This window comes from Stegodyphus dumicola, chromosome 9 (genome assembly GCF_044657685.1).
Source record: "Stegodyphus dumicola isolate Sdum_Otavi_A_Nest chromosome 9, ASM4465768v1".
Taxonomy (NCBI): Eukaryota; Metazoa; Arthropoda; class Arachnida; order Araneae; family Eresidae; genus Stegodyphus; species Stegodyphus dumicola.
This window is the reverse complement of record NC_140776.1, coordinates 42,863,602-42,886,923: the sequence shown is the minus strand read 5'-3', so window position 1 is coordinate 42,886,923 and position 23,322 is coordinate 42,863,602. Positions and strand designations below refer to the sequence as shown.

The following is a 23,322-nucleotide window of genomic DNA, read 5'->3' as shown; positions in this document are numbered from 1 at the left end:
CCCATTAACATAATATTCAATCCTTAACAACTATATAAGTTAAATCATTATATCATGTTTCAGATAAATCCTAACCATAATACGTAATAATGTCCCATATAAAGTAATTTACAATTTTTACCACATTAACACAAATTTTTCTTAAAAGTTCCTAGTACTTTTTTAGAAAGTGATTTCAAAAACATGTAAAATACAACCATAGTTTTTATGCATGGAGTCTTCATACATGTTTCAGAACTTAAATAAAATGAAATTCTGTCCTTTTTCTCAATTGCTACTTTTTTTAGATATCACTGAACATTTTAAGAATCAAGATTATTACACCTTGACAAAACATACAAGGGCTATCAGCTTAAGCTTTATCCTTAGTTTTCATCTCAAAGCAACATGGAATATGGAACACACGAGTCTTCTTGCTTTTCCTATCACTGAACTTTCAACAAAAGTACCAAATTGACATACCAGAAGAGTTTTCTCATTATGAAGCTACTACAGTGTAAAACACCCTATCTTATCTACAACTCTTAATCCTTAGCTCATTATTATACCAAATAGGATGATGGCCTTTTTTTGCAAAAATACATATATTTAACATGAACGGATTCTCACTTAGAATATAGGAAAATCATGACAACAACTTTTAACTAACTTTTATTCTTGATATGTCAATTTAAATCAAATTAAAAAGTTCCCTAAAACTAACGTAGATCTCAAACTAAAAGTAGCACATATTTTGGTGAAATACTATTCTGAACACCATGAAAGACTAATGAAATAAAATTATTCTACATTAAGCCTTCTAAATATATAAATGTAACAGTAGCAGCTACATATGCAATAATGTCAAAAATATTAAACTCCTTAAAAACACAACATTGAAACAAAGAAATGCTTCAAAATATCAACATTTAATATATTATTCAGAGAAAACTATTCATACAATATTAACTAATAAAACATGGAGCTTACTGAAAATGAAAATTTAGTAAACACTTACACTCCCATCAAAATCATATTTAGCTCTAACTTTTTCAAGTTTCTTGGGAGCCTATAAGATATACAAGGGGAAAAAAATTACTGAAAAAAAAAATTGTAACCTATCACATCAATTGAAAGTATCCCAATACAAAAATAAATAAGTTTATAAAATATACACAAATACTGAAAGAATAACAGCAAATTATAATATCAATAAAAAATATCTAATGAAAGTTGATAACCTCTTGAAGAAATAATTTACTTACCGGCCTTACCAATGCAGTGGTATCTAAAAAGTGTAGTTTATAAAAATTGAGAAGTGATGGTACATCTGGAAACATTTGATCACCAATTCGAAATCTTGTCTGATCATCCTGTTGTATTCTGTTGATTATATAATGGCTTACTTTGCTGTCTTCTCTGAAATTAAATGCACAATATTGAAATTTCTATACCTATTTTTAAATTAAAAGATTTATATCAAGAAAGTTAACCAAAGAAATTATATACATTAATATTTGTGACAAACACCATGAAGGAATTGTTGGAAACGAATAAAATTTATTCCACACATTACTAATAATGGTACCAATAAATGATAAAATTTACAAGACACACACAAAAAAAGGAATAATATAAATCAATGTGTCTGCCACGCTGAGAGATGAAAGCCTGTACCCGCCGTAGCAATAAATCATACAGGTTCTGGATCTAATCCTGGGGAATGGCATTCCATATGGCTTCGACTTGACACCAAAGTTCAGTTTTAGCGTGTGCTTTACCAGCTGTGTGAGCAAGCTGCTGTACGATGAACTCCTACATATGTTCAATGGACGGCATATCCAGGGAATAAGCAAGCCACAGAAGTAGTAAAACCTGTTGTGTCCTAAAGAAGGCTTGTGTAGTCTGAGAAATATGTGCATGGGCATTATCCTGCTAAAATACGATGCCCAGAATACATCGAAGAATGAGAGGACCTCCAGCTCCACAACTTCCCTTACGTAACGATCACTGTTGAGGTTGCCTGCAATCTGCACTAGATGATATCGCCAATTATACCCAATAGCACTCCACACCTTGATGCCAGGCATTTGTGTGGTATGACGCTGGATAACACACTGCGGGAGCAGAAGTTCTCCTCCATAACATCTGACGTATATTCTGCCATCACTGTACTCCACACTGTAGGAAGATTCATTGGAGAAAACAGCTTGTTGCCACAAAGCATGCCACGCACTGTGTTAATGTGCCACTGAAGTCGGAAGCATCTATGATTCAGCGGTGAGGGAATCCTGCGTACAGAAACCCTTGCATACAGTTCATGCTGCAGCAGACAACGACAAACGGTAGAGCTAGAAAACACACTTGTAGCCGTGCCCCAACATTGTGCTATTACACGAGATGACACTGTACGATCCATCACAGCCATGTGGATGAGGTATCTGCCATCCTATGCCATTGTACTATTGCATGCCCCACTGCCGGGATCCTCTGTTGATTTCTTCCAAATACGCATCCCTGTTGTGGCATTACACTGCCTGCGGGCCGAGATTGTTCAATATGAAAGCCCACCCTCTTGCATACTGATGAGATTTTCATAAACATTAGTGTGTGCAAATTCTCTTTTTCATACATTCTTAATGTTTCATTTTAGTCTTATGAGAACATATTTTTGTACAGCTGTTCTTTGTTTAATTGGTTTTACAAAGTTTGCCTTGTATTAATATAATCAAAGGAGAAAGTATCCGGGAGCAATTTTCTCAAGTAAGACTGTAAAACTCTTACAAGAATTATAAGATAAGAAATAAGATTTATATCTTATAAGAATTGTTATACATTCCAATTTCAAAAGTGAATTTAAAACTTGACAGAATTTTTTTACTGATTTTTAATTAACAACTGAATAACTTAAACTCAGTTTTAATAAACAGCTTTTCTGTCATAATTCTTACTTGAGAAAAAGACGAAACAGTTTTGCATTTATTAACACTAGAAGCGACAGAGCAGTCATTTTGACTGCTTTCGTCATTTGACCTTGGATTCCTTAAAAACCCTTTATCTTAAGAAGTCACAAATTTTGGTATTATCCTAAAATATGTCAAAAATTATTGGTACCAAATATAAATCGAATGAGATTAAAATTAACGGAGATATTATTAGTAATACCTAAAAGCGCCACGAACAGTCATAATGACTGCTAGTAATACTGGGTAAATTTATATGGTATTCTCGCTCAAAATATTTTTCTTGGAAAAACATCTGGCGTACATATACATTCCTTTCATTCACTGATTATTTACAGAAGGATATACTTCCCTTCCGCTCAGAAAATCCCTTTTGTTGGAGAAACATCTGGCCTACACATTCCTTTTCGCTCTCTCTTTATTTACAACATCAAATACTTCTCTACCTCCTTGTCAACGGTCCACCCCTTTTTGGCGAAATGATATAATCCTTAGTTTTCAGTAGTTCAGTCAGTTTGTTTCATGACTTTTCGTTCTTTCGAGCACATGGTAATGGCAGCTCGAAGACCGCGATATCCGAGTCCAGAAGAAATTGTACAACTTTTACAGGATTTATCTGAAAATGAAATCTGATGTTGCAGAACATAATATTGATGATGATATGGATTATGAGCCTCCACAAAACTTTGAGAGAAATAATAGTTCTAGTGAATCTGAAGATAGCACGGAAGAGCAATCGTTGGGCCAAGGTTTTCAGCCCATCGATATTTATGCAGCAAATATTTCGTCATCAGTAACTGCAGCATCCACATCAACTGAAATAGGTAAGAAATATTTCTGTTTATGTATTGTTATTTTTGTTTTGACAATTTCTGATGTACTCGAATTTTTTTAAAATGTGATGAGTCATTTATTGTAAAAAATATACATATATATTATTTTTTTAGGTTCCGCTAATGCACAAGGTATAGGATCAAAGCAAAAACATGATTTACCTAACTCAGGATACACACGAGGAAGAGGATATCTTTTCCAAAACCACGAAGAAGGCTCTATATATGTCTCAAAAGATGGAACCTCGTGGACTGTGACATCTACTTCACAAACTACAGCTGGGAAATATGGAGCTCAAAATGTCCTAAAAGAAATGCCGGGTCCAACATCTTATGCAAAACGAAATGTTGGGGACAATGTGTTGAGTGCTTGAAGGTTGTTTGAGGATGAATCGATGTTACGACATATTAAAAAGCGCACGGAAGCAGAGGCAGTTTAGAACAATGAAGAAAACTGGGAAAACTTTTCCATATCTTGGAAAAAACACATCGAGAAGTGAAACTGAAAGTCTTCTTGAAAATGTAGTAATGCGTCTTCTAAGCCATTATCTGAATTCAGGTCGAAATTTGACAACGGACAGTTATTTCTTCTCACTATCATTAGCTAGAAGACTTAAAATGAAAAACACAAGTTTTGTCGGCACAGTAAGAAGACATCGACAAGAAATTCCGCATGAAGTAAGGAAATCAAAAACCCGGCTATTTGAAACAGTTTTGCTAAAGAATGGTGAAACTACGCTCACTGTCTATCACAGAAAAAGGAATAAAAATGTCCTACTACTAAGTACCTTACATCCAAAGTGTAAATATAGACTCACAAAATAAGAAAAAGCTTCCAGAAACAGTACAGTTCTACAAAAAAACCAAATGTGGAGTTGATATCATTGACGAGATGACACGTAAATATTCTGTTCGGGCTGCTTCACGTAGATGGCCTGTGCATGTTTTCTATAATATGCTGGATTTAGCAGGGACAAATGCCTACATTATCTACCATAAATTGAGTGATAAATATATTACAAGGCACGACTTCCTATTTCAATTAGCAGAGGAATTCAGAGAGCTTTATTTAAACAGAAGTAAAACCGCAAAATTGCCCCAGGAAATTTCCAAATCTAGCAATAGACTCTTGAAGAAAAGACATCAATGCCAGATTGGACTTTGTAACAACAACAAAACAAGTGATGTGTGTAAAAAACGTTCATATTATGTGTGTGGAAAATGCACTTCTAATATTGAAAAAGTTGTGTTTTGTAAAAATTGCGAAAAGCTGTAAAATGTGTTTTATTAAGGGTAAGCTGAAATTTATAATAAAATATCCTCTATTTTTTTATTAAAATATTCTGTTATTCTTTAAAGTTCTTTAACAACTGTAATTAATCTCTTAATTCATCTAATGTAACTAACTCCCGTAACTCTAATTTCCAGTCTAAGGTTTCTTTTTTTCAAAATCTTTTCTAGTAAAACTTTTGAATCTATTTTCAATTTAGATACATATTTAAGATCAAGTTTCTATTTCCAGTTTTGTTATATATTTCCAGTTTTAATTTCTTCCATACTTAAAATATCAATTTAAAAATTTCATTGGTTGATCTTTGGATTATGGTAACTTGGCGATTTTTAGGCAAAAATTTGGCGACCAACTCTGCTACAGCAACCCCCATTTTTTTTTCGCCGACATTTTGTCTTCACGAAGTAAAGACATGTTTCTTTTCTTTTTATTTACTCAACACTTTTTCCAACAATCTGCTAGCCAAATTACACTTATGCTAGAAATTTTATGGAACAAAACTGCTTAATCATGACAAATATTAACTGCAAAATTGGGAAAAAGTGCAGAATCGCAAACTCCTTGCCGCGTTTTTCAAAATCGCACATACACAGTAACCATGTACACGTCTACTTATTTTTACTTAAAAAAACATCCCAGAATTGCACAAAAATGGCATTGCGCACACTCTTCACTATATCCATGTACACTGCTTTTTTCTCATAAATTAGAAAAATTTCAAGAAAATGCATGAAAATTTTGTGAATCTTTAAATTCGGTAAAAAGGACATATATGAAATTACCTGATCGCGGAAAAGTATATACCCTTTCCAAAGATGGACATTTGCACGTATAAAATAAATAAAATATCCAAAAACTTTTACCTCTAAATTATCTATTATAAACGTCACCAACGAATTTATAACAAAACATTAAAAATGATTACAAATACTTAGTGTCAAATACTTAAATTCTTTCCATGCATATTTACTTCTACTCAAACGTATTCCAAAATACTACAAACAAGATTATGAGAAACAAACCACGAAACTTTAACATTAAATTAAAATATAATTAAATTTAAAAATACTTAAAATATAAATAAGCACATACATTAAATTAATAAAAATTAGCTTACAATCCTAATTACTTTAAACTAAATCATTGCTAAAGCAATTTTCCAATAATACCATATTAATTTATTTACTCCTTACGTTTAGAACAATGCATAAAAATAATATCCTCAAATAATTAAAAATACTAACTTACCTAATCTTCTACAGAATCTTGAGTGCATGGCGGATCACAAAATGTCCATTTTCACCAGGTTTCTTGCACCACCATTCAAACTATCTGTAATATCCTTCCTTTCACACAATCTCATTTCATTCCACATATTAGACATTCATACTTATCCGCAATTAAGCAATTCTTTTCAATTGCACATAACCGCAATAAAAATTTCGGATTTACTTTATATACAGCCATGGGATCCAAATATTAAACAACACTGTTTCACAGAACATAGAATGAAACTACTGCTATAAAGTACAGCAGATATTTTTACAAATATACCCCCTTTTCCGATTAAAGAACAGTGATTCGTCCATTAATGTCACATGACATATCTCATGATCTCTCATTTCCCTCACACAAAATTATGCGTAATCGGAACTGAGTACTTCTCACATTATTCCCAAAGTCCTAGGTAGTAACCTTTATCGCCTCCAAAATGTCGCCAAACCTGTTACCATATTCCAAAGATCAGCCATTTCATTTCACAAACCATAGAATACCAAAACAGTTTTTGGTTTTTACAGTTTCTCTTTCCTCAACTTCTGACATAGCTTTCTAGTTTTTTCTTTTTGAAAAAACTGATATTTCAAAATATTAGAATAAAATCATACATTATTTAAAACAGAAAATATAAACCCCATTATTTAAAATAAATTACACAATAACATCACAAATATATCAAATCGATTACCTCACACATAACACCAGATCACCATGTATAGTTGAACTGTTTCTGACAAGAAAAACTCCAGTTTCCATTTCATTTAGCAATATATCAGTAGCTTCCTGTCTTGTCAGTGGTCCAAAGTACCAACTAGAAAATTAAAAAGTGGTTGCAATTAGCAGTATTTATGCAGTTTGTATATATAGTAATTACCTGCATTATTTATTTAGCGTTTAAACTCTAATAATGTCTTCTAGAGTATTAAACTTCCTTTTATTTTGTAATTTCTCTAGATGAAATACCCAATCAGAAGACCCTACCAAAGTTCAGAACAAAATTACAGTAAAAACAGGAACCTATCTGTAAGTAAAATGGTATTTAAACTACACTGCTGGCCATTAAAATTACAACACCATGAAGGAAAGCAAATACAAAAAAGATATTTAATGCACATAAGCAGTATGGCCATGAAGGCAAAATAATGTCTGAAATTAGTAGAAACAGCTGCATTCCCTCGCAGCTAAACTGGCTCAAGAGCAATGCGATGCGTAGTGCAGGGAGAAAATTATGCCACATGCGCATGACGTCATGTGGGTGACAGCATGGACCTTGTAAGAAAAAGGTCCATGGGTGACAGTCGTTAGTTCTTGGTGTTTGTTTACATTTGTTGCATCAACAGTTTATACCTAGTCGGAAGTGGCAAATTGTGCTATAGCATTGTGTCAGAATTATACATGCCAGTACGTTTTTTGGCGGAAAACACTCTTTACAACCAGATAAAAAAACTGACTATTTTTTTAATGCATTTACATAGTTTTCATACATAACTGTGATGTAATGTTACATTTATTTTTCATTTTACTGCTATTTTACATTTATAATTGAAAAATTTCTCATTTTAAATCATATTTTATCATATTCTTCACTTTGTGAATGAGACTTATATCAAAGTGAGATATTTCAACTCAGTATCATGTTTACCAGTACTTAGTACCTGAATGATTAGTTGATAAATTCGCTTATCCAACTTCATTCACATGTTTTGATTACTTTCTTTACATGCCAAATGTAATTCTATGTATTGAAGCAGTGTCTGGGTTGAGCATTGCGAACTAAGTAAATTGATTCATGCTACACCGTGAGGAAAGAACAATTTCTCGACCACACTATGATGCAAACATCGAATGAGTGAGAGACATATTTCCTTCAGTGTTATTTAACTGATGTAATTTAATTGATATAACTAAGTGAACTTACACATGCTTGACCCTGAAGGAAAAGAGATCTGTGTATTGTGCTGAAATACAAACAGCGAAAGATTAAGCAAGATATTCTCTTCAGTGTTATTTAATTGCTGCATACGTTTTAATTTTGATTCCATATAATTTGTTTTTAATTACAAGAGAAAGACAAATAATTATATACTGAACACTATTTTAAGTATAACAAAAAAATTTTAAGAAACAACCTGATATAAATATATTAGTAATTAAAAATATTTAATTTGAATACAGCATTTATGTGTAAGAAATGTATTTTAATTATTCAATTTTTAATGTATGAAGGGAAGAATAGAGCATGAAAATAGAAGATTATTTGCTATAGCAAATAAACACGCCAGCATAAATTTTGGTGAATCTTCGGATTATGGTAACTTGGCGATTTTTTGGCGACCAACCCTGCTAGTTTTTTTTTTGGGGGGGGGATGCCATTTTGTTTTTACAAAGTAAAGGCTTTTTTTTTTTTACTCGACATTTTTTCCAACAATCTGCTAGCCGAATTATGCTTATTAGCTAAAATCACGATCGGAATTTTCCGGAAAATGTCACATGATCTCTCATTTCTTCGAGACAAAATAATCTGCTATTCGAACTATGTACTTCTCAGATTATTGCTAAAGACCTACGTAGTAACCTTTATCGCCTTACCAAAATGTCGCCAAACTACCTGTTACCATATTCCAAAGATTAACCTAAATTTTATATAGAAATTTTAGGAGTGTGAGGGATTATAAGAGCGCTTTTAGATAATACTGAAAATATATGCACTTCTGCTGAAATCTGAAGTGAATCAGTATAAGTAAGTGACTTTAAAAGAATGCGATAAGGCTATTTAAAAGTATAAAGGATGTGATATTAAGAAATTTGTAGAATTTTAGGGTAATTAAACACGAATTTATTGATTTAAATCTTTTTATATATATTTTTGCTTATGTAATTTAAACTGAAAATTACGATCATATATTTTTGATGGAATGTCAAAGTTCATTTGTATTAAAAAAATGAATGAGAATGAATATGAATGAGGAATAAATAAGATGAAAATAAATAGAATGAAAATAAATAAGAAAATACTTTTTGATTACGTTATTACCATGGTTTTAGCAGTTATTCCCTCATGTGTTCTATTCAACAAGATTTATTTAATGCGTCTATTGGACCGGATTCAGAAATGTATGTATGTCTATATATGTATGTATGCATATAAGACAATACAACACAAAAATATGAAAAAATACCTTGTTTTACATTCATTTCCTTTAACTAACTGAAATATCGTTTTTCATTTTCTTATGCTTTCCTTTAAGAAAAGGATGTAATGTTTACAATTATTTTCAGCATTCATACGAATTCTGCGCATAAAATAAACATTTGCTTTAACAAAATGCTTAATCAGAAAGTATATACCCACTATTTCCGGTATGTTATTATAACTATCACATATAAAATGATCATTTTGCTTTAGTTTACATTTTTTTCATTACCAAAATCTTGTAGCAGACGCGGCGACCCATCTGTCTTGTCACCCGGGTGAAGTCACTACCAGCAACCAATGGCATGTTTTTTCCTTTCCTGGCCTAACCTTTAATATTAAAGAACCTTGCCTTACCCCATTACGCATGGAACTGGGCTTGGACAACAGAATGGGCAACTCATTCCATGTTGCTTCAAGTCTATGACACACTTCATCAACTGTATTAGCTGGAGAGGGGTGGTGGACCAGTCTCTCATCTACGCATGACCAGATGTTTTCAATGGGTGACAGATCTGGAGACCATGCAACTAGACATGTGCGTGTCATGTACCCATTTGCTGTCCAAACCATCTAACCAGATGCAGAGCCCATATGTTGATATCGAATGCAAGCAGATGATGTGTGGTCTCCTTGGACACTCCAGACACATATACAACCATCAGAATACAGCACACAGAACCAGGACTCATTTAAAAAGGCAACATTGTGCCACTCCTGTACCCAGCTTTGTCGTTTGGCAGAGTCACTGTCTCTCTTTATGCTGCATCGTCAAGGGAAGTAATGGTCGCCCTGCTGATAGTCCAAACTGCTACAAAGGTCTACGCACCTTACGAGCTGATATTGAGCGTGCTGCAAACATGCCCATTTCCTGAATAATGCTCTGTGATGTGGCGCTATGGTTTTGCAGGGCTGACCTCACAACATGTCTTGTCTGTCCTCTCTGGCGTTAGTCATAGGAAGGTGCTGAGATTATACATGCCATTCAGTATAATTCACAGCTATCCAATGATTCCATATTTGCATGACAGTGGTTGGATGTCAATCAGTGTGGCGGCAATATCAAGGAACGATAATCTACATTTTCGATAGGCACTTGTACGAACGTTATTTAGAATAAAGAGAAAAATAGAAGTGACTATAAAAGAAAAATAGCATAGGCGTTTTAATGGAATAATTCCAAAATCCATAACATAAATGATTTTAACTTGCAGGAATTCTAGGGAAAAAAAGTTTTTCAATTGAAGATATCCATACAGTTCATTACATCCAGTTTTCAAACTCTTGGAGGTTTGTATAACAATATAATGAATGTAGCATTAAGTGTATAGGAAACTGGACAGGAAGACATAGCAAACTAAGGACGACAGTTGTTCATAACCTATATACAAAATTTGTTAACATGGAAAATATTCATATTATTAATTATCACAGTTTCATTGTTGATATATTTAACATTTTTTAAAATAAAGTTTGCACAAAAAGTTACATTCTAATACTTTGAAGGGAAAAAATTAAGCAGTACTTACTTCTAATATATGAATTAATTCACTCTAATTTTAATTAAAACTCTTATAATTATTGTAAACTTTTATATATCAATTAAAATTGAGAAATGTGTAAAATAATACAAAAAAAGAGAACCACATAAAAACAAACAGAGCATAAAGGAACCAGTAAAAAAAATATTGTATATATTGGTGACCTTTCTAAAAAGCATAGTTTATCAAAATTTCATTAATATTCAACAAGCTTAATTATTTGAATATAAAAAAAAACCTCACAATGGCTATCTGCCTACAGGAGAGACACCCTCATGGAGGTAATTTAAGGAAAACTGGCTTATATTCATACAGAAATGTATTATTTAACAGAATCATAATATTAATATATATTTACAAAATTATGCTGTTCTGCTATAACAAAATGGTGATTTTATAATCAACTTTAATTAAACTTGGTATCTAGTAAATGAAAAACACGACATTTACTCACTATATGAAAAAATATATGTCTATGCATGCAAAAAATAAGTCTATAATTTGCACATTTTAAATCAGGCAACTTTTTTTCTAAACATTCCAAAGAAATGATTGGCTACAGTACCAAAAAATTTTATTTACAGTCTTAGTTTTGAGTAATTTCTGATAATGCAATACAAAAACGTTCAAACTTTCATTGCACTAAAGAATTTATTTATAATGACAATAATATTAAAATGTACAGTATTATGAAAAATATAGCTTAAAAATTAGAGCATGGAAAAAATTTTGGAGGTTATGGTTAAAATTTCATATTTTAAACTGATCAGAAAATATATTTCTTTTATAATTAAAAAAGAAAAAAAATTCGTAAACCGTAGTATAAAAATATTTTACTCAAATCTCAGTTCTGAGTAATCAGTGATAACGTAATAATAAAACACTCGCATTTTTATTACGCTGAAGTATTTTTTATTCATAACGCCCATAGCAATAAAATGTACAATACGTAATTAATCTGGCACAAACTCTCATTATAAAAATTTCATATTTAACAGCGTTAATAAAAATTTAGGCTTATGTCAAGGCCTTTCGCTAATTGGGGGAAAAAAAAAGGAACCGGTTACTTTACATTCCCCAAATACCACAGAAGGAAGTTTCTAAATCCGCCGCTCACCTGTGTTTATCATAAGGGTCGAAACTAGCAGCCATCCTGCTGATTTCCTAGGACGATTTTATTTTGTAACTAATCTCAGACTAAATACTTCACTCGGAAATTTTTATCATAAATATATGACCAACGCCTTTCCTTTCGGCAGACGTCTCCGATAATACTGCCAGATTTTCAACTCACTTTTCCAGAAGCTGCCTTAAGAACGTTGCCAATTTCAATATTGCTCATTTCATTATTCCTTAAAAAAGTAGTAACTTAATTATTACACATGGCCCAATTTTTTGCAGGGAAGATAAATGTTATACCCAAAGTACTTCACGTTATATTAAGCTGTTACGTGGCCTTTGCGCTCTGTAAATTTACAGAAATTTGTATGGTCATTTACTGTGAATCAAATTTTAATCTTAACTCATTTTCTCCTTGCAAAGCCTTCAATATACATCTTTCTTTATATGCATTTGAGTGATGCATTAAAATGAAATAGTACCAATGATTAGTACAAACATATTCATTAAAATGAAAATATAATTGTTAATTGTACATACATGTAACATTTACATGCATTTTTTACATGCATCACCTTGATGTTCTTTGAAGTTAGCAACTTTTCACAATGAGATGCTTTATTTATTTCATAAAAGTAAAAAAATCACCCATTTTATAAATTACGTTTCGAAAATTATATCCTCATTTAAATAGAGGCAAAGCTGTAAAGCTGGTGAGTAGACGAGGACTCTAAGAAACCAAGCACCAAGGAGGTTAGAATACAGTCTAACCTCCATGTCAAACACATTGGCAAGTCTTTGTAACTGAAAGGCAAAAGGAAAATTTCAAAAAATACACCAAAAATTACGCAATACAACGCACAATATTAGAAAATTTATGAAAACAGGAACTAATGCGAATAACTGAATGATGTGTTCTACAAATTAATTATTTCTAGTGGGGGATAAAATCGTTAAAGATATCTTCGCATATATAGAATAATACCAATATTTTATTTACTGAAAATAATCATGTATTTTTAGACTAGGAAATTTAACTGGTAAAAGATTAGCATAAAACTTCAAGAGCACATTAATAATCTATAGTACAAAATACAAACAGAGAGCAAAATATACCAAACATAAGTACACAAAACATACAAAAATGCTAAATCGATATACTGAACTTGGAAAACAAATATCATGCACAATAAGATACGAATGCGAAAACTAGCATTGATTTGCGTGCAAGAATTCATTTAATAAAATTATCTCTAAGATATAGAAGAATACGATGCTTCACATATAATCAACTTTTTCTTCGCTGGTAAAGTTGATTTTTCGCGCTGCGGGTAAAAGGACTTAGTGGGTGCAAAACAAGACATTTCTCTACTGCGACTCCCAGAACTCGCATATTCGACTCGCATAAGTCGCTGCAATTTATGTTCCGCATTCACTATGTGCTTGACTGTGCAGCTGAAATAAGAAATATGAAGAAGTTAAATATTTTTGGAGACATATACGTAAAAGGAATGGCGTATACGTCGTTAAAGCACACAATTTATATAAGGCGCCAGTTTTCAAAAGCGATGTCCGAAACGTGGAATTTGTTGCTGGTTAAAACACCTCAATTCAAATTTAACCAGAATTATCTGAAACAGTTTAAATATCATACTTTTTTTATGAGGACTATAATTTGTAGTTCTCGTTTAAGTAATGAAAAAAATAATTTAGAAAAAATCGAACGTGAATCACTCTTAGAACATTCAGAGTTTGCCGACATTACAAAACATTTATATAAACATCCTGGAGTAGGTCATAATATTCTTTTAATTCAGCCTAGAGGTAGAGGTCCGCAGAGAGAAAGCATATCTGCATGTGAACGAAAATTAGATGAAGCTGTAGCTCTTGTCAAAACCTTGCCTGATTGGAATGTTGTAGAAAAAGTAAAAGATTACATTTCATTATCATTGTACATTTTTGATTGCCTGTATGTAACAGTATACGCAATCATTAGTTGATTTGTAGAACACAGGAACAGCCAAGTAGTAAAACTGCTGAGCATTTGTAGTTGACCTAAGTTTAAATTTTGTTGAATGGACTGGTTGGAAGTTTCTGTGTTTTCTTATGTGAAATGTGACTACAAGCTAATTTCTCCTAAGAAGGCATTCCTTCCATTCAGCAAATTTTTTTTCATGTAATTTGCCCATGATCTAATATGATTTAGTTATTTTAGTAGTATTATTTATATTAGTAAATTTAATTTATTAGGTTTTGGTGTATTTAAATAACAGATAATTTTAATGAATATATATGAAAACTGAAATATTTGAAAATTTGTTAACCTTTTTTAGCAGAGAAATTCTTAAAATTGTGCATTTTTATGGATTCTGTTCATAAAAATGCACAATAAAAATGCTATAAAATTATGGTGTGTGTTGCTTTATAGCTACTTTACCTCCCCCTTTTTAATGAATGTAAGTCTCCTGATACGAAAACAAAATCTACAAGTGATGCTGAAAGAGGAAATCATGATGCATAAATATCAAAATTAAACTCAGTTTTAATATTGGTTGCTCAGCAATTCTTTAGTGGTACTTTGATAGCAAGTTTTGAACTGTTAATTACTTAAAATTTTGATTAACTTAAACAAAATTTATTTAAAATTAGTCTGAATGTTTCTCAATTAGTTAAATTTCTTTAACTTGAAATCTTCCATTAGTAAAACTTTTTTAAAGGATACTGAAATTATTATAAATTGCCAATTTGCCAGGGACACCAAATTCCATAGTCTAGCAACATCTTTAGAATTCCCAAATAGAAATTAATTTGTATGTATTTGTTTTTCCACTTCATTTAACCATTTCCATACATTTTTCACAGGAAAAGACTTCAAGCTGCTTGAGAAATCATTATATTTTGCTAGGCACATTATTAGAGAGATGACCTATTTGAATAAATTTCCATATAGTTTTAAACAACAATTGTACAGTATACGAAGAAGATGTGTGTTAAGCTGTATCATTATAGTAAAATAGTATATTTTATATCTTATAAATTTTTATATGTAAACTTGAACTGTACTTTCTTGCTATCGAGACCAAAGTCAGAAATGTATGTGTATGTGTGTACGTATATGCATACACACGTACTTGAATACATGCATATAGACTTACATACATACATTTCTGAATCCGGTCCAATAGATGTCAGATGTCACAGGAAGAAATAGATAACTCAGTTCGAATCAGAAGATAATCTGTATAACATAGTTTATTCTACATACATAACATAAAATATTTGCACTGCACTATTCTTTAAACACTAATTTTGATTATTATGCATAAATTTCAAGTTTTCAACATTCTCAAAACTAAAATTATAATAATAATTAAGTAATAAAAATTCATCATGAATTTTAATTATTGTTTTTGTTTAAATTATGTTTTTGTAAACATCTCTGCATTTTACTCAGCTCAGAATGCAAACTCTAACTACTATTTTAAAATACAAAAAGGAAAGAACACGACAAAGGTTGCTAAAATGATAAAATTATTTAAATTTTTGCCTGAACCATGGAGTTTAAATACTTTTGTTCACACCCCCTTATTCATTATTAAGTCAGGGCTAAGTGAATGCATTTCTGGACATTTGTTATGTATTTAATTTTTTTTCATTTATTTGTTTTCTTTGTCACTATGTATATATAAGTGTTCAATATATTAATTTTATTGAATATTTTCTCAGATTGACTGATTTTATATCTGTTAATTTCTTTGTACTTCCTTATATTATGGGCATCCCAAGACTGAATGCTAATCAACTGAGGTATTTCACATTTTCTTATATTATCAATCTATTTCATTTTTGGTAAGGTTTTCAAATTCGCAGTGGTATTTAAAAAATATTCCTTGCCTTTTTATGCATATACAATTAACAGTCTTTGATTTACCAAATAAAGAGGTGGATGCCATATTTTTTTTTTCAAGAAACAGATCTTTTAACTGACAAACAAGTATACAAAAATGGCCACAACATGAAACTATATGTTAATGATGAAACAATTTAGAAGTGCAGTGTTAAAATTGTGAAAAGAAGAAAAGCTCCCATGTTGGAAATTGTTTCAGTGGTTCTAGAAAATTTTTCATCACTGCTTTTAGGTTTATGATTCTTTGATAGTGAAGCTGATGCTCATCAAATGGTAAGACAAACAGCTTAATATGTGTAAAAATGTTGCAGATGATCAGAATAATTGCATGCAGGAAGTGTCTTCCCATATCTGATGCAAAGATTTAGTGGAGGAATAGGCATTTCCAATAAAGTAGTTGATGAAAATTTGTTTGTCTGATATAACAGTGAATTTTTGGTGGAATATGCTGGGAAAATGGTGAGAGCTTTGTTATCCAAATTTCAAATAGAGATCCCGGTACACTTTGGGTGAAAATTATTCAACATGTGCAAGGTGGATCAACAATATATTCAGACTGCTGAAAGGGATATAAAATGGAGCAACTTGAAGAAACTGGTTACTGGTCACTTTACTGTAAATCATAAGTACAAGTTTGTAGACCCAACAATGGATGTTTACACACATTAAAAACAACAGGGCATGGCTTGGCATCACCTGAAATCATATCTTTTGGAATTTATGTGGAGAAAGTACATTGGAAAAATTATGTTTTTAATGAATTGGGGAAAGCAATTTCGGAAATATGAACTCTCATAACAGTTATTGAAAATATTTGTAAGAAACAACATGTGAGTATTATAGTTATTATTGTTTAATTTTACATTCATGCTTCATGAGCTGGGTGAAATCTTAGCTGTGATCTTGGCATAATCCTAAAGTTGCCAAATAAGGTGGGGAACCACTATAATAAGGAAGTACATTTCCCCCCTTTTTTTTGTGATGAAATAAAAGTTTTTCTTAATTTTGTAGTATTATATGTATGATAAAATAAACTGTATTTTTCAGTATGTTATCCGAGCTACAAATTTGAAGTCAAAGTTGATTTTTGGTAAAGGAAATCTAGAAAACCTAAAAAATATTACTCGATCAAATCCTTCCATAAGTGCTGTTTTCATTGGTATTGATATAATGACTGCCCTTCAGAATTCAGAATTAGAGAAATATTTTCAAATGCAAGTCTTTGACAGGTATCAACTTTCACATTCTTGTGCTAATTTCTTACGACATAAACAAATATCAAATAAAATATGCTTGAAATGTGAAAGTATTAATGATAATTCTTTTAGATCTATAAATGAAATCCTTCTATAAATCTGTTTATTAAAATAAAAAGATGCATGTAAATAAGAGCTGGTTAAAATTTGTTGTTGTTTTTGTAACATAATTAAGAGACAGTCTCTTATAACAGAAAATAATAATAATAATGCTCTTTCACCTGAAATTTGATATGTTTTTTTTTATACAATTAGTACATGTCTTAGTTTATTAGTTCAGAAAGTAAGATCAAAATTGCTTCGTCTCAAAGTGAAGAAATTCACAAAGAAAAATCTTCTCTGATAATTTTTATCCATTTGTTTTTATGTATAATCTTAAACTAAGGCACAGTGAAAGCAAAAATGGTGAGTGTGTGTTTTTTGTCTTTTCAATATAGTACAAAGTCCGTAATCCGGACTTCCATTATCCGGAATGATCTTTATCCGGACCTCAAAGCCACAAACTTACGCATGCGAGTTTGATGCACGCATCCACTACGCATGCGCGTAAAGCCAGTAAACCGTTTACACATGCGCACTTCCTATAGTGATGAAAGTGACAGAGAACGAAAACAAAATGTTATTATTATTGAAAACAAAAAAATTTCGATTGACAAGTTAGTCAGTATTCTCAACACGGCAATTACAGGATTTGAACAGTGGAACTTTGTAACTAAACAAGAAATTATGTATGTTTATGGAAAAGAGAATTAAAGAGAAAATATTAGCACAAAAAATGAAGCAACTTAAACAACTTACATTGAAAGAAATGTTTAATAAAGTAAACAAATAAATATTAAGCTTTTTTTTTTTGTAAATTATGATACCCTTTTGATCATAATTGCTCTTTATTTCATAAATTACGTTTTCATATTTTTAATTTTATAATTTCTGCATGCCATCTTACCAGATTTGAATTGATGATCTATAATCCAAAAAAACCGCTAATCCGGACTTGTCGAGACTTTGACGATTCCAGATTACGGACTTTGTCCTGTAGTGGTTACAATGCATTTTCATATAATTATAGTGCTATCTTGAATGTAAAAAGAAAGGCCTTCTGCAAAGCTCTTTAAAACCAAATCTGTTGCAAGGTTACCATTGCAGTTAAAAGTATTAAAATTGTGTTTGATAGGTTGAATATTTAAAGAACAAGTGTATAAGTATGATAGTTTTTTTTATAATCAGCTTTATCTGGTATGGTTAAGCATTACCATCTTGTAGTAGAAATGTATTCTGAATTTATGTACATGAAGGTTTAAAAATGTATCACATATTCTTTGAAAGTGCATACAGATTTCAATCTTAGATTACTTTTATGCTTGTTAGAAGTACTGTACAAAGTCTGAAATCCAGACCTCCTAGACACTGTCAGGTTTTTTTTTTTTTTTTTGTTCAGAAAGGGAGAAAGAATTAGATTTCAAAAGTAGTGTCTCACTTTAGACTTGGCATAATATTTCATGAATGCATTGTTGATATTTTATTATAATAAATTATATGAAAGCTCCTGATTCTTAATTTCAGTTCACTTAATATAACATCTTTGTGTTAAACACAATCATTTATTAGTTTAAATTTGTATAATTGATAATGTGTTATCTTTGTTTGGCATGCATCTCAACCTGAAATATTTAGCAGAGTTCGCCCTGATTTTAAAATCATTTGTTACTGCCTTCATAATTCAAGACAGTCTTCATCACCCAATATGTCTTTTATTCAGATAATTTATTTGTAAACCAAATTTTCCATAATGAGTGGCATTCATGATCTGATATTCCATTGCATAAATATTTCCTAAATATAACTATAGGATGCAGAAAGTCGTGTAAAAAAATTAGGTTTTGTAATTCTACAGAGTTGATTTTCTAAATTGAAAAATGCTATACCATGAGTATTTTCCTTTTTTAAACTACTGTATAAACATTGTAATTTTGTGACTGTGTAAGTATGTGTTTATGACTGATAGTTGTGAAAATTAATGCAGTATAAGGACTTTTAGAAATACAATATAGGTATGTTATTGTACAGGGTGTTTATAAAGTCGTGGACCCATTTTGATGTTTAATAACTCATAAAATAATAAAGATAGATTAAAATTAATAACGTAAATGGTTAGATAGACTCAAAAAGTTTCATGAGCCTTACCAATGAACTTCCATGTGTGCCCCCTTCATTGCATGAAGAATATCAAGTCGATATTCAATTTCATGCCAGGTATCGGCAAGCATGCCGGCATCCACAGAGGCTATTGCGGTTCTAATTCTGGCTTTTAGGTCATCAGTGTTCAACACTCTCCGCCTGTAAACATTGTCCTTTACAAATCCCCAAAGGAAAAATTCCAGCAGCGTTATATCAGAACGTAACATTGCAATAGTTGCCAAAAACGAAAGAGAGAAAATTGCAATTAATAAGCAGGCAATATTTAGAAAAGTACAGATATTTAGACTGGAAAATGAAATTATCTGAAATTAACTACACGCACAGACCATATTTACAAAAGCAAAGACATTTAAACCTGAAAAGGAAAATATATAAGTTATTCCATCAATAAATGCCATAAGTTTGTTTCTATTTTCATTATTTTATGAGTTATTAAACATCAAAATGGGTTCAGGACTTTATAAACACCCTGTAGATTGTTGCATAATCATGTAGCATGCGATATACCACTTTTTGTTAGTTAGTTACTTTTTAAACGGTGGCACAAGTTAGGTTATTGTTTTAATCATTTCTTTTTCTTTTCATCTGATTCACATTCAGTTTAAAAGCAGTGTTTTAATTTCGTGTCTAAGTAATAACTAACAGAAAATTGCAGATCACATATGACTACCAATTGTTTTATATACTATGTAACTTTTTGTATCTTAATTTAGTAAATATATAGTAATAATATATTACCTGCGGAACTATTTTCAAACCATTGTGCGTGTTTCTAATTTAAATAATTACTTCATAAATATATTGTTAATTTGCATTACAGGTATCAGATCATTCTTCAAATATTCCATGATCATGCCCATACAAAGGAAGCTAAACTACAGCTTGCTTTAGCTGAAATTCCTTATCTACGGTAAAGTGACTAAATCCAGAAAAAATTAAAAATATCATTTTGGAATAGACATTTTGTTTGGCATTAAGAATTATTTTATTTATTTATTTTTTTAGAGTGAAGCTTTCTGGTTACTCTTATACTAGAAATACTAGTTATTTTAGTGGCATTGAACACGTGGGTGGTGATGGAGAAACATACATGGAGATGCGTAGACGACTATTAAATGTATGTTTAATAATAATATTCTTTCCTGGTAATAAAATGTATTAATTTTTAAAAAACTAATAAAAATGGCAAAATGTTTATTTAATGCAGATATTTTGAATGGTTAAAATAGCTTAGAAAATTATGTAGTTTATATCATATTTGTATAAATAATATGAAAGTATTTTAAGAGCTTTCTAATTTTTAAAGTATTGATGATATAGTAACTCTAGCTGTTATTATATTAACTAAACTAAACATTTTTCCTTTTTATTCAAACATAATTTTTTTAGTACTTCAATTTTATATTAAAATAGTTTAACTTTTGTAATTTAATTTTTTAAACAATTATTTTATAGGAAAGGGAAATAAAATTGAAGAAAGCACTTGAAAAAGTGAAAAATCAACGTGAGCTTTTGCGGAGGAGTGATAGAAGAAATTCTTTACCTGTTGTTGCTATTGTTGGTTATACAAATTGTGGTAATGTATTTTTTAAATATTCTATTACTATTGATTAAAATGTATGACTCTAGTAATATTTAATTTAGAAAGAATTATAGACTGCTATTTCCAAAAACTGCAGCATAAAATAAAAGTGTATGGCAACAAAATAAAGTTTATGAGACATTTTATTGGCATTTGCTCTATTTAATAGATTGACATAATTTGATTTAATAAAAGAAAATTTATTAGACTGAATAAATCATGTAAAGGGTATGTAAATATACTGAAAAATAAATGAGCAAATCATGTAATACATTGAGCATGATTTTTGAGATATGCTTAAGTCACAGGCTAAAAAAAGACAATGCGTAGAATCAAACATGTGTAACATGAGCTGTAATAATATCACCCTTATAATATAGCATTGAACTGTGAAGATTCTAGAGGACTGTTTGTGAAATTTCATTCCATTTATTTTCTATTTATATTTAAATATTATCCATAGAAGATAATAATAAGGCTTGATGAAATTCTAAACAAGTGACTATATTCAATATATGTTTTAATTAATGATGTATCTTATTATCTTCCATGTCAAGTAAATTGTGGTGTCTTCTGAGCAAATTGAACGTCACAATGGCTGTACAGTTTTTTTTTTTTCTATAACAAATGACACAGAAAATTATTAAAAAATGAGGTATATTTTTGTTTTCAGATATGTCTCAGTATGAATATAAATAAGTTTAATAGAATCTTAAGTAAAGCATTCTTTAGTACATTCTAAAACAAAATATTCAATACACAGAATTTCCTAAGCATCCTGCATATTATAAAGGATATTATTGCATATTTGCATATTATGCAGGATTTTGTAGAATTGTGGCTCATCCATATACAGTGAGTGATCGATTAACGAACAGTTCGGACAGCAAACAAATCGGACAGCGAACACTTTCGCGAAAGATTTTTGTGTTCGGACAATGAACACATATTCGGATAATGAACTAAAACGAATTCTAATGAACAGGCTCTTTGAGCATAATGTGCAGGTTTGCCATACCCAACAGAGCAAAAATTGTTTTTCATCTCTCTTGAATTATGTTGCTTGCCTATTAAACCTCAAAGTACTATACTGAAAAAAAAAAAAAAAAAATTGCAAAATCTGTGTTCATCCTTCTTTCAAGGAGACAGAGGTGATCAGGGAGACACCTCTAAAATTATGGATGAAATTTTGACAATTGCTAGAGATCTGGAATTAGAGATGAATGAGGATGACATAGAAGAGTTCATAATGGAACATGAAGATGAACTGACAACAGAAGAATTCCATCAAATCTTGAATGAAGGATACCAAGAAACACAGCGAAATGTGTGTGAGGAAGAGGAAAGAGGACCAATGCCTACATCTGCCATTAAAGATCTTTTGAAGAAGTGGGAGGATGTCAGAACATTGGTTTTAGAATAGCACCCAAACCAAGCTGATGTCAGTACGGTTGGGGATCTTTACAGTGACAATGCTACTAATCATTTCTGAAAAATCCTGAAAAAGAGAGAAAAGCAACTAGCATTAGACATGTTCTTTAACACCCCATAAACAAAAAATCAAAAGGACTGATTAATATTTAAGACTATATTTATGTTTTATTTTGTTAATAAACTTACTAAGAAATTATACATCGGGTCTCCAGAACAAATTAATTGATTTTGTTGTTCAGAGGCCAATATTTACAGTAAAGAAGCCGTCGTATGACAACACACTTTATTTACATGAATAATGAATAAAAAGATCACACAGGAAATCATATTGACCATCACACAGCAAGTAACATCTCACCATCTCCATACGCTCGAAGCTCGAATGATGGATGCATCGGTAGAAGAGACAGCTGTGCCATCATAATTAATATGCATGCTTATAAGAAAAAACGTTCTCTCGCCTCTACCCAACACACCCCTCCTGTGAGCAACATTTTTTCAATACAAAAATGAAATACAAACAATATATAACACATTACATTAAGAAATTAAGGAAATTACTTTCAATGTATACATTAATTTTTCTTCACTAACACTCTTAGTAAGAAAATCTGCAATCATATTATCAGTTTGTGAATATTCCAACTTAATGACATTGTCCTTTGTTAAGTCCTTCATAAAATGGAAACGTAAGTTTATGTGTCTGGATTTCGTAGAAGATCTTGCATAGTTGATCCACTGGATGGC

General features: G+C 31.0%; 2 protein-coding genes across 3 annotated transcripts in view; one reads left to right on the top strand and one right to left on the bottom strand.

Annotated features, from left to right (window-relative positions):
• Crk (Crk proto-oncogene, adaptor protein) overlaps positions 1-12,360 on the bottom strand; it is a 36,135-nt gene extending 23,775 nt beyond the window's left edge. Inside the window, exons 1-4 of the mRNA XM_085823381.1 lie at positions 12,196-12,360; positions 7,033-7,155; positions 1,245-1,398; positions 998-1,048 (exon numbers count right to left, since the gene is read on the bottom strand). Coding sequence (XP_085679507.1) covers positions 998-1,048; positions 1,245-1,398; positions 7,033-7,155; positions 12,196-12,230 — 363 coding nt within the window. The 5' untranslated portion in view covers positions 12,231-12,360. The remainder of the gene's footprint in view (positions 1-997; positions 1,049-1,244; positions 1,399-7,032; positions 7,156-12,195) is intronic.
• A 1,205-nt stretch (positions 12,361-13,565) lies between these two features.
• Positions 13,566-23,322, top strand: part of LOC118190053 (putative GTP-binding protein 6) — a 43,586-nt gene continuing 33,829 nt past the window's right edge. For both annotated transcript variants that reach the window (XM_035360744.2, XM_035360743.2), the window contains exons 1-5: positions 13,566-14,122; positions 17,152-17,333; positions 20,380-20,469; positions 20,565-20,676; positions 21,015-21,135. In XM_035360744.2, coding sequence (XP_035216635.1) covers positions 13,619-14,122; positions 17,152-17,333; positions 20,380-20,469; positions 20,565-20,676; positions 21,015-21,135 — 1,009 coding nt within the window. In that variant the 5' untranslated portion in view covers positions 13,566-13,618. The remainder of the gene's footprint in view (positions 14,123-17,151; positions 17,334-20,379; positions 20,470-20,564; positions 20,677-21,014; positions 21,136-23,322) is intronic.